The sequence below is a fragment of the Procambarus clarkii genome, chromosome 5 (assembly GCF_040958095.1).
Source record: "Procambarus clarkii isolate CNS0578487 chromosome 5, FALCON_Pclarkii_2.0, whole genome shotgun sequence".
In the NCBI taxonomy this organism is placed as follows: Eukaryota; Metazoa; Arthropoda; class Malacostraca; order Decapoda; family Cambaridae; genus Procambarus; species Procambarus clarkii.
The window spans coordinates 2,179,093-2,191,592 of NC_091154.1; the positions used below are offsets into that span (position 1 = coordinate 2,179,093).

At 42.9% G+C, this 12,500-nt stretch overlaps 1 protein-coding gene across 5 annotated transcripts in view; it reads right to left on the reverse strand.

Annotated features, from left to right (window-relative positions):
- Positions 1–12,500, reverse strand: part of Lmpt (four and a half LIM domains protein limpet) — a 319,449-nt gene that overhangs the window by 253,929 nt on the left and 53,020 nt on the right. The window contains exon 1 of one of the 5 annotated variants that reach the window (XM_069338084.1): positions 9,541–9,660. The exons of the other annotated variants lie outside the window; for them this stretch is intronic. Within the exon in view, the coding sequence (XP_069194185.1) occupies positions 9,541–9,629 (89 nt within the window). The 5' untranslated portion in view covers positions 9,630–9,660. Of the gene's footprint in view, positions 1–9,540; positions 9,661–12,500 lie in introns of those variants that run through there. 5 annotated transcript variants of the gene reach the window in all.

A 12,500-nucleotide genomic window follows, 5' to 3' on the forward strand; every position in this document is an offset into this window, starting at 1 on the left:
TGTGTGTGTGTGTGTGTGTGTGTGTGTGTAATTACCTAAGTGTAGTTACAGGATGAGAGCTACGCTCGTGGTGTCCCGTTGTGTGTGTGCGTGTGTGTGTGTGTGTGTGTGTGTGTGTGAGTGTGTGTGTGTGTTTGTGTGTGTGTGTGTGTGTGTGTGTACTCACCTAGTTGTGTTTGCGGGGGTTGAGCTCTGGCTCTTTGGTCCCGCCTCTCAACCGTCAATCAACAGGTGTACAGATTCCTGAGCCTATCGGGCTCTGTCATATCTACACTTGAAACTGTGTATGGAGTGAGCCTCCACCACATCACCCCCTAATGCATTCCATTTGTCAACCACTCTGACACTAAAAAAGTTCTTTCTAATATCTCTGTGGCTCATTTGGGCACTCAGTTTCCACCTGTGTCCCCTTGTGCGTGTTCCCCTTGTGTTAAATAGACTGTCTTTATCTACAATATCAATCCCCTTCAGAATCTTGAATGTGGTGATCATGTCCCCCCTAACTCTTCTGTCTTCCAGCGAAGTGAGGTTTAATTCCCGTAGTCTCTCCTCGTAGCTCATACCTCTCAGCTCGGGTACTAGTCTGGTGGCAAACCTTTGAACCTTTTCCAGTTTAGTCTTATCCTTGACTTGATATGGACTCCATGCTGGGGCTGCATACTCCAGGATTGGCCTGACATATGTGGTATACAAAGTTCTGAATGATTCTTTACACAAGTTTCTGAATGCCGTTCGTATGTTGGCCAGCCTGGCATATGCCGCTGATGTTATCCGCTTGATATGTGCTGCAGGAGACAGGTCTGGCGTGATATCAACCCCCAAGTCTTTTTCCTTCTCTGACTCCTGAAGAATTTCCTCTCCCAGATGATACCTTGTATCTGGCCTCCTGCTCCCTACACCTATCTTCATTACATTACATTTGGTTGGGTTAAACTCTAACAACCATTTGTTCGACCATTCCTTCAGCTTGTCTAGGTCTTCTTGAAGCCTCAAACAGTCCTCTTATGTTTTAATCCTTCTCATAATTTTAGCATCGTCCGCAAACATTGAGAGAAATGAATCGATACCCTCCGGGAGATCATTTACATATATCAGAAACAAGATAGGACCGAGTACAGAGCCCTGTGGGACTCCACTGGTGACTTCACGCCAATCGGAGGTCTCACCCCTCACCGTAACTCTCTGCTTCCTATCGCTTAGATACTCCCTTATCCACTGGAGCACCTTACCAGCTACACCTGCCTGTCTCTCCAGCTTATGTACCAGCCTCTTATGCGGTACTGTGTCAAAGGCTTTCCGACAATCCAAGAAAATGCAGTCTGCCCATCCTTCTCTTTCTTGCTTAATCTGTGTCACCTGATCGTAGAATTCTATCAAGCCTGTAAGGCAAGATTTACCCTCCCTGAATCCATGTTGGCGATTTGTCACGAAGTCCCTTCTCTCCAGATGTGTTACCAGGTTTTTTCTCACGATCTTCTCCATCACCTTGCATGGTATACAAGTTAAGGACACTGGCCTGTAGTTCAGTGCCTCTTGTCTGTCGCCCTTTTTGTATATTGGGACCACATTCGCCGTCTTCCATATTTCTGGTAGGTCTCCCGTCTCTAGTGATTTACTATACACTATGGAGAGTGGCAAGCAAAGTGCCTCTGCACACTCTTTCAGTACCCATGGTGAGATCCCATGGTGTGTGTGTGTGTGTGTGTGTGTGTGTGTGTGTGTGTGTGTGTGTGTGTGCGTGTGTGTGTGTAATTACCTAAGTGTAATTACCTAAGTGTAGTTACAGGATGAGAGCTACGCTCGTGGTGTCCCGTCTTCCCAGCACTCTTTGTCATATAACGCTTTGAAACTACTGACGGTCTTGGCCTCCACCACCTTCTCACCTAACTTGTTCCAACCGTCTACCACTCTGCGAAAGTGAATTTTCTTGTATTTCTTCGGCATCTGTGTTTAGCTAGTTTATATCTATGACCTCTTGTTCTTAAAGTTACAGGTCTCAGGAAGTCTTCCCTATCGATTTTATCAATTCCTGTTACTATTTTGTATGTAGTGATCATATCACCTCTTTTTCTTGTCTTCTAGTTTTGGCATAGTTAATACCTCTAACCTCTCCTCGTAGCTCTTGCCCTTCAGTTCTGGGAGCCACTTAGTAGCATGTCTTTGCACCTTTTCCAGTTTGTTGATGTGCTTCTTAAGATATGGGCACCACACAACCGCTGCATATTCTAGCTTTGGCCTAACAAAAGTCGTGAACAATTTCTGTAGTATATCGCCATCCATGTATTTAAAAGCAATTCTGAAGTTAGAAAGCGTGGCATAGGCTCCTCGCACAATATTCTTTATGTGGTCCTCAGGTGATAGTTTTCTATCTAGAACCACCTTTCTTTATCAGAATTCTTTAAAAATTTCTTTCTTTATCAGAATTCTTTAAAGATTTCTCACATAATATATAGGTTGTGTGAGGTCTATGTTCTCCTATTCCACATTCCATAACATGGCATTTATTAACATTAAATTCCATTTGCCAAGTGGTGCTCCATATACTTATTTTGTCCAGGTCTTCTTGAAGGGCATGACAATCATCTAAGTTTCTTATCCTTCCTATTATCTTAGCATCATCAGCAAACATGTTCATATAATTCTGTATACCAACTGGTAGATCATTTATGTAGACAATAAACATCACTGGTGCAAGAACTGAACCCTGTGGTACTCCACTTGTGACATTTCTCCAGTCCGATACATTGCCTCTGATCACTGCCCTCATTTTTCTATCAGTCAGAAAATTTTTCATCCATGTTAGAAGCTTACCTGTCATCCCTCCAATATTTTCCTGTTTCCAGAACAATCTCTTATGTGGAACTCTGTCGAAAGCCTTTTTTAGGTCCAGATAGATGCAGTCAACCCAACCATCTCTTTCCTGTAATATCTCTGTTGCTCGATGATAGAAACTGAGTAAATTTGATACACAGGATCTTCCAGATCGAAAACCATACTGTCTGTCTGATATTATATCATTTCTCTCCAGGTGTTCTACCCATTTAGTTTTAATTATTTTTTCCAATATTTTGACTATTACACTTGTCAATGATACAGGTCTATAATTGAGGGGGTCTTCCCTGCTTCCACTTTTGTAGATTGGAAACTATGTTAGCCTGTTTCCACACATCAGCTACAACTCCTGTACACAGGGATGCCTGAAAAATCAGTTGAAGAGGAATGCTGAGCTCAGGTGCACATTCTCTCAGAACCCATGGTGAAACTCCATCTGGACCAACTGCCTTGTTCTTATTTAGCTCCTTGAGCATTTTTTCCACTTCGTCTCTAGACACCTCTATGTGCTCTATGTTGTTCTCTGGAATTCTTATTGTATCTGGTTCCCTGAAGATTTAATTTTGTTCAAACACACTTTGGAACTTTTCTTTTAATATTTCACACATTTCTTTTTCATTTTCTGTGAATCTATTTCCCATTTTCAACCTCTGAATATTATCCTTTACCTGCAATTTGTTGTTTATGAACTTATAGAATAGACCTGGTTCTGTTTTATATTTGTCTCCAATCCTTTTTTCAAAATTTCTTTCTCCCTCTCTCCTCACTGCCGTGTAGTTGTTTCTCGCATCTTTGTATCGCTGGTATGTTTGGGGGTTCGGCCTCTTCCTGTATTGATTCCATTTTTGTGTCTTTTGGTCTCTGGCCCTCTCGCACTTTCTGTCGAACCAATCCTGTTTCCTAGTTCTGCATCTCTGTTTTGGTATAAATTTTTTTGTGCCTTTATCATATATTTCACAAAACTTGACATACATCTCATTCACTTCCTTGCCTAGCATCAAGTCTGTCCAATTATACTCACTAAAAAAATTTCTAAGGTCACCATAATGTCCTCTCCTAAAGTCAGGTTTTTCAATTGCATCAACCTTCATATTTTCTTCCAGATTATAACACATTGCATACTTTATTCCCAAAAAGACATGGTCACTTTTACTCAAGGGAGGAAGGTACTGAATGTTAAATATTTCTTCCTCCTTCCTGGTAGGAGGAAGGGAACGTCCCCTTCCCTCATCCTCGTAGCTTGTTTAACATGTTGATACAAGAATGTTTCCAGGATGAGGTCTACAAATTTACAGGTCCAAATATCTTCTGTTTTAGCTTCATATGCTTCCCAGTCTATGGATTTCAAGTTGAAGTCGCCGACTATCAACAGTCGTGAACTATCGTTATCTGCTCTCGCTATGATCTCTCTCATTATTGTGTGTGTGTGTACTCACCTAGTTGTACTCACCTAGTTGTACTCACCTAGTTCTGTTTGTGGGGGTTGAGCTCTGGCTCTCAACCGTCAATCAACTGGTGTACAGGTTCCTGAGCCTATTGGGCTCTATCATATCTACACTTGAAACTGTGTATAGAGTCAGCCTCCACCACATCACTTCCTAATGCATTCCATTTGTCAACCACTCTGACACTAAAAAAGTTCTTTCTAAGATCTCTGTGGCTCATTTGGGCACTCAGTTTCCACCTGTGTCCCCTTGTGCGTGTGCCCCTTGTGTTAAATAGACTGTCTTTATCTACCCTATCAATTCCCTTGAGAATCTTGAATGTGGTGATCATGTTCTCCCTAACTCTTCTCTCTTCCAACGAAGTGAGGTTTAGTTCCCGTAGTCTCTCCTCGTAGCTCATACCTCTCAGCTCGGGTACTAGTCTGGTGGCAAACCTTTGAACCTTTTCCAGTTTAGTCTTATCCTTGACTAGATATGGACTCCATGCTGGGGCTGCATACTCCAGGATTGGCCTGACATATGTGGTATACAAAGTTCTGAATGATTCTTTACACAAGTTTCTGAATGCCGTTCGTATGTTGGCCAGCCTGGCATATGCCGCTGATGTTATCCGCTTGATATGTGCTGCAGGAGACAGGTCTGGCGTGATATCAACCCCCAGGTCTTTCTCTCTCTCTGACTCTTGAAGTATTTCCTCTCCCAAGTGATACCTTGTATCTGGTCTCCTGCTCCCTACACCTATCTTCATTATATTACATTTGCTTGGGTTAAACTCTAACAACCATTTGTTTGACCATTCCTTCAGCTTGTCCAGGTCTTCTTGAAGCCTCAAGCTGTCCTCCTCTGTCTTAATCCTTCTCATAATTTTGGCATCGTCAGCAAACATTGAGAGGAATGAGTCTATACCCTCCGAGAGATCATTTACATATATCAGAAACAAGATAGGACCGAGTACAGAGCCCTGTGGGACTCCACTGGTGACTTCACGCCAATCTGAGGTCTCACCCCTCACCGTAACTCTCTGCTTCCTATTGCTTAGGTACTCCCTTATCCACTGGAGCACCTTACCAGCTGCACCTGCCTGTCTCTCCAGCTTATGTACCAGCCTCTTATGCGGTACTGTGGCAAAGGCTTTCCGACAGTCCAAAAAAATGCAGTCTGCCCATCCTTCTCTTTCTTGCTTAATCTTTGTCACCTGATCATAGAATTGTATTAAGCCTGTAAGGCAAGATTTACCCTCCCTGAACCCATGTTGATGGGTTGTCACGAAGTCTCTTCTCTCCAGATGTGTACTAAGTTTTTTCTCACAATCTTCTCCATCACCTTGCATGGCATACAAGTTAAGGACACTGACCTGTAGTTCAGTGCCTCTTGTCTGTCACCCTTTTTGTATATTGGGACTACATTCGTCGTCTTCCATATTTCTGGTTGGTCTCCCATCTCCAGTGACCTACTATACACTATGGAGAGTGGCAAGCAAAGTGCCTCTGCACACTCTTTCATTACCCATGGTGAGATCCCGTCTGGACCAACAGCCTTTCTAGCATATAGATCGAGCAGGTGTCTCTTGACCTCCTCTCTTGTAATTTCGAACCCTTCCAAGGCTAACTGGTTTACATCCCTTTCTCCTAGCACAGTGATCTCACCTTGTTCTATTGTGAAGACCTCCTGGAACCTCTTGCTGAGTTCTTCACACACCTCTTTGCCATTCTCTGTATACCTGTCCTCGCCTGTTCTAAGTTTCAATAGCTATTCTTTCACTGTTGTTTTCCTTCTGATGTGACTGTGGAGTAGCTTTGGTTCGGTCTTGGCTTTGTTTGCTATATCATTTTCATAACTTTTCTCTACTTCTCTTCTCACCCTGACATACTCATTCCTGGTTCTCTGGTATCTCTCTCTGCTTTCTGGTGTTCTGTTATTCCGGAAGTTCCTCCACGCCTTTTTGTTCAGTTTCTTCGCTTCCATACATGCCCTATTATACCATGGATTCTTCTGTTGCTTCTCGGATTTTTCCCTTTGGGCCGGGATGAACTTGTTTACTGCCTCCTGACACTTTTGGGTGATATATTCCATCATATCTTGTACAGCTCCAGCCGTACAAGATATGATGGACTGAGGACTCCTCTGAGGTCTGTGTCCCAAGGTATTTCCCTTAGGAAGCTTCTCATCTCCTCATAATTCCCCTTTCGGTATGCCAGCCTTTTGTTTCCTAGTTCTTTTTTGGAGGAGATAATTCCTAGCTCTACCAGGTACTCAAAGTTCAATACACTGTGGTCACTCATTCCCAAGGGTGCTTCCCTCTTAACTTCCCTTATATCCCACTCATTTAGGGTAAATATCAGATCGAGCATTGCTGGTTCATCTTCTCCTCTCATTCTTGTTGGTTCCTTGATGTGCTGGCTTAGAAAGTTTCTTGTTGCCACGTCCAGCAGCTTAGCTCTCCATGTTTCTGGTCCTCCATGCGGGTCTCTGTTCTCCCAATCTATCTTCCCATGATTGAAGTCTTCATAATTAGTAGTCCAGATCCATTCCTGCTAGCAACAGAAGCTGCTCTCTCTATTATGTTAATGGTGGCCATGTTGTTTCGATCATATTCCTGTCTGGGTCTTCTGTCATTTGGTGGTGGATTATATATGACTACGACTATAATTTTTTGCCCTCTAGTTGTTATGGTACATGTTATGTAGTCACTGAAACCCTCACAGCCCTGAATAACCTTCTCCTCAAAGTCCCAGCCCTTTCTTACCAGCAGAGCTACACCACCACCACCTCTTCCTTCTCTCTCTTTCCTCATAACATAATAGTCCTGTGGGAACACTGCGTTTGTTATGGTTTTCGTGATCTTTGTTTCTGTGAGGGCTATTATGTCTGGGTTTTCCTCTAGTACCAGTTCTCCAAGCTCATTTGCTTTATTTGTAATTCCATCTATGTTAGTGTACATTACTTTGAGGCTCACTTTCTTCTGTCCCTTCTCAAATCGCCTCCTTGGTGAATGTTCTGCTGGTGGAGGAAGCTGTTCCATGGGTGTGAGGACCTGTGAGGTGGATAACAGGGTCTCAGAGGATACTGGGGTGAGGGGTGGGGGGTCAAGTGAAGGGGGGAGGGAGGACAAGAAGGAAAAAGGGGGAGGGGGGACTTGGTGGGAAGAGGAGCGGGGTAGAAGGGTGGGGATTGAGTGTGGGGGGAGGGAGATTTGGCTGAGCATTTGACTGAGGGGGCAGGGAGGGTTTGGGGTAGGGGGGTTATCTAGTCAAAGGAGGGTGGCGGGGTTGTCCTCCCCTCTGGTGTTACTGGGTAACTGGTTGTGGGTTCCCCCCCTCGCCTCTGGGGATGTTGTGTTGGGAGCTGTGATTTCCTGGCTTTTCCTTCTCGCCCTGCACCTCTTCCTTGCTTCTGCCGCCATGGCTCTCTCCTACCTCGTCATGTCCCTCTGGAGGAATACTTTTTTGATTTTGGCACACACACATACATTTTGTGTGTGTGTGTGCGTGTGTGTGGAGGGGGGGGGTAGTGCGCTAGCTCCTAAGCCCCACCGCTTTAACTGGATCAACTGTATGCTGGGTATAACAGAGCTTCGAACCATTTTCCATCTTCTCGTTCTGCCACTGTCAGGACAACGAGAATCTTGCTGACATGTTCTATAATGTTCTCCATGACTGATGTGTGTCACAAGTTCCACTCTCCGCCTTCTCTCACTTTTTAAACACAAATTTCATGACTAGTTCATCTTTCCCCTTTGAGATCTCATATGTTGTTGTCATGTCCCCGCTTGTGTTCCTCTCTCTATAGCATCTCCAACTACCTCTCTTAATTACCTTCCATGAAGTTAAAGATCATGTGAATTAGAAGGTGTTGTTCTCGAAGCCTCTTGGGGGGAAAAATGCCATTTGATATTATGCCGGGGAGTTTTGTCTCTGCGATTACAATAATTTGCTGTTCTAACTTTTGTGCTCTTTCTCGTGTAGTTGGTTTGGCTTTGTTCATGAGTCTGTCCGCGATCATGTACGCTGCTCTGATGCCGTTACTGTCTGCTGTAGGCTGTGTTTCTGTTGGACATATTGCTTTGACAGAGACAGAGAGACAGTCACAAAGAGACAGAGAGACATATAGAGGCATAGCGACATAGAGAAATTAGAGACAGTGGGAAGACAGAAATAGAGACATGGATAGACATAAAGAGATAAAGACATGAGGAGAGAGAAAGAGACAGACTGTAACACCCATGACCCCCCCCCCCCCCCCTTAGAATTCACACCCAGGGAAGCCTTCTCCAAGAGGTCAGCTAAGATGACCTCCGGATTACCTTGTATGTTGATTAAAAAATTCCTGGGTTAGTCTTAGTCAGCTAGTTACCAGTATGTAATATTTCATGATACTCTTGTCAAACATTGCAATGGAATTAGACCCCAGATTCTTATGTGTAAACATCCATGGATCTCCCCCTTTTAGCCAGGTCAGAGGTCAGCCACACTTGTAATTAATAATACCTCTCTTGAACAGTGTATGGTGAATGTCAAACAAGCTTGATGGAAAAATTCTTGAGTGTTTGTGCACGTGCAGCCCGACCTCTTACATTTTTCGGTGTAGGTAGCAACAGCAAATCTCCTCCTCCCCCATTTTGAGGTGTATATATTGGTCCTGTAGCAGACTTAGTAGAGAGAGTGTGCCGGACACCAGGGTCCAGAGTGGGTCTGTGAGAACATCGCACAGCCAGAGAGACAGAGTGAATCCACCGGATGGAGAGACAGAGGTCTTAAGGTAATGTGTGTGATCTCTGAAGTTTTGTTTCATGTCAAAATTTCTTAAGTATTGGCCAGTGTTAGAGTAGGATTTATAAGTGGTGATTAGCATAATTTTGTTCTCAATAAACTCGTGTTAAATTTCCCGTCTGTGTCAATTGTTCGATCCTCTTAGCCTTTTGGATATAGTGGCTGACAACCGTCCCATACTTAATGAAAGTTATAGAAAGTACTCTCCAAGTCAAGCAATGTTTCTTGCCTCGTTGCTTGATATAGTCTCAATGGTCAAGGCAGATGGTGGCAGCGTTATTTAATCCTGTGTAGCATTTCCTTGTTGGCAGTGTACCTTTGGTTCCGGTGTAACCATCATATGTCAGCTCACATTACAGTGTTCAACAACAGTGTTACCAAGTTCAACCGATAGGAAGTGTTGCTCAGGATAAGTAGTAGGGTTATAATATTTAGTTAATATTATATTTTAGGTGTTACAAGACAGACAGGCACCAAGACAGAGCTATACTCACCTCCTCCTAGAGCGACACATCCTGCAGGTGATCCGAGGTGAGTGTTGATCCGGGAGACGACACGAGGCGCACCTCATCATCCTCATCATCCTCACTATCACTTCACTGTCACACCTCCCCCCTTCCCCCACCCCCCCCCACCCTCCCCAGGTCACCGTCCCAGGCCCCTCGCCTCACTATCAGCGGTGATCACCATCGCTATTCGCAAGTTACGGCGCTCGTTCCGTTACGTTCACCATCACGGAGTCACAATCAGATATCATGGTCGTGGCGATTAAGCATTCGTTCTCACTATCGGAGTTGGATGTTAAGAGGTTCACTATCATAGTCCTTGTTCACTATCATTATGATTAGGTGCCGTTTATGGATCTGTTTTTCACTATCGGGGTTGGCTGTGAAAGGAATCACCATCAGATCGTTATTATCACCGCAGTTGATTGCCTCACTATCAATACATGGTTGTGTCCCCTTGTTCGTGTACCACCAGTGGTAAACAGTTTATCCTTATCTACCCTGTCAGTTCCCCTGAGAATTTTGTAGGTTGTGATCATGTCTCCCCTTACTCTTCTGTCTTCCAGTGTCGTAAGGTGCATTTCCCGCAGCCTTTCCTCGTATCTCATGCCTCTTAGTTCTGGGACTAGTCTAGTGGCATACCTCTGAACTTTTTCCAGCTTCGTCTTGTGCTTGACAATGTACGGGCTCCATGCTGGGGCCGCATACTTCAGGATTGGTCTTACATATGTGGTGTACAAGATTCTGAATGATTCCTTACACAGGTTCATGAAGGCTGTTCTGATGTTAGCCAGCCTCGCATATGCCGCAGACGTTATTCTATTTATGTAGGCTTCAGGAGACAGGTTTGGTGTGATATCAACCCCTGTACATGTGTGTGGTTGCGTGCACTTGAGAGCAATCGCGGGTATATATACGTGGGTGCAACAGGTGTGTGTGTGTGTGTGTGTGTGTGTGTGTGTGTGTGTGTGTGTGTGTGTGTGTGTGTGTGTGTGTGTGTGTGCGGGACACATATACCCGGGTGCGTGGGAGAGAGGAGGTGGGAGGCCGCTCACAGCAATACCTGAGGAACAGGTGCAGCTTCCTCATACATTTTAGGTAAGACACCTCCCCCTACCCTATCCCTTTCTCCCCCCCTCCCTCAACCCTCTACCTATTTCCTCACTGCACCTGTCAACAGACCAATACACTTGACAGCTCCCCCTAACCTGGCAGCCCACCTGCCAGGGCCAGACCTTACATATTATATATATATATATATATATATATATATATATATATATATATATATATATATATATATATATATATATATATATATATAAATTAGTATATTTTGGTAGCAGTCTTTCTTGTAAACATATGTTGTTGAATATGACCGAAAGTGTAAGATTAATAATTCTAACACGAATCTTCTCAATATTTCTTACGTTCTTCACTGTCGAGGGTAATTCATAAATTAACTCTCCAAAATTCAGTCTTTATTTCTGGTCTGACGCCTGAACGCGTTTCGTAATGCTTATTACATTTAGTTTACTTTTTAGTTTACACATAAAGTTTCTTTTTAGTTTACACAAGTCTTTAGTTTACACATAAAATACATCATACTTATACTCGTTTTGGGTGAGGTGACAGAGCTTAGTGGTCTGGCATAGCTCTGTCACCTCACCCAAATAGAACAAGATCTCTGCAATGTGATGTTATAGTGGCCAGAATACGCCTGGGATATAGACGTATCTGGCAGCTTTCTCAAAACCCAAATGTCGAGTACACAATGTGTCAACTTTGTGAAAGAGAAAACATGCACTCTCTTGAACATTATATTGTAGAATGTCCCATATTGACTGACTATCGCCCTCCTGGGCTAAGGTATGCTGAACTCTGTAATTACTATACGAGTACTGGAACACTTGATGATATATTGGACTTGTACCCAAGATTGACCATGTAATGTATCAATCATACAATGTATATATATGATGTAACTATATAACCTGAGCTTGTGAAAGCACCTTCATCACCTTCAGTGATTAAGTGCTTAATTGCACACTAGTTTCTCTATCAGCTACCTCACCCTGTCAGAGTAAAAGAGACAAATGTATGTGTATGTATGTGTGTGTATATATGTATGTATATATGTATATGTACGTATATGTGTATGTATGGGTATAAAGTATATATGGAAGCTGATTAGAATTACATTTCACCTTTGTGAATGTACATTAATGACACTATGTAAAAGACACATCAAACACGTTATGTAGGGCGTACGTAAATCTGTGTATCTATGTATTTACGTATGTAGGTTAGCTTAGCATTTTAAAAGCACCGAATCACCTTCTGTGGTTGAGTGTTCAATAAACCCTTGAACTATATGTTTAACACATCTCTAACCCTGTCCATGGAGGACAGAAGAAAATGTATATATATATATATATATATATATATATATATATATATATATATATATTATTAAATATGACCGAAAAAGTAAGATTAATAATTCTAACACGAATTTTCTCAATCTTTCGTACATTACGCTTCACTGTTGGAGGTAAATCAAAAATCACTTCTCCAAAATTCATTTTTATTTCTAGTCTGACGCGACACGGGCGCGTTTCGTAAAACTTATTACATTTTCAAAGACTTCACAAATACACAACTGATTAGAACTTGCGTTTCCCTGATTTTATATCTACATTTGAGTGAGGTGGGAAGGGTGATGTGGCATTACATTTGAGTGAGGTGGGAAGGATGATGTGGCATTAACACAAGACAGAACACTAGAGGATATTAATAGGGTATTAAAAGTATCAACACAAGACAGAACAGAAACAATGGGTATTGAATAGAAGTGTTTGTAGAAAGCCTATTGGTCCATATTTCTTGATGCTTCTATATTGGAGCGGAGTCTTGAGGTGGGTAGAATATAGTTGTGCAATAATTGG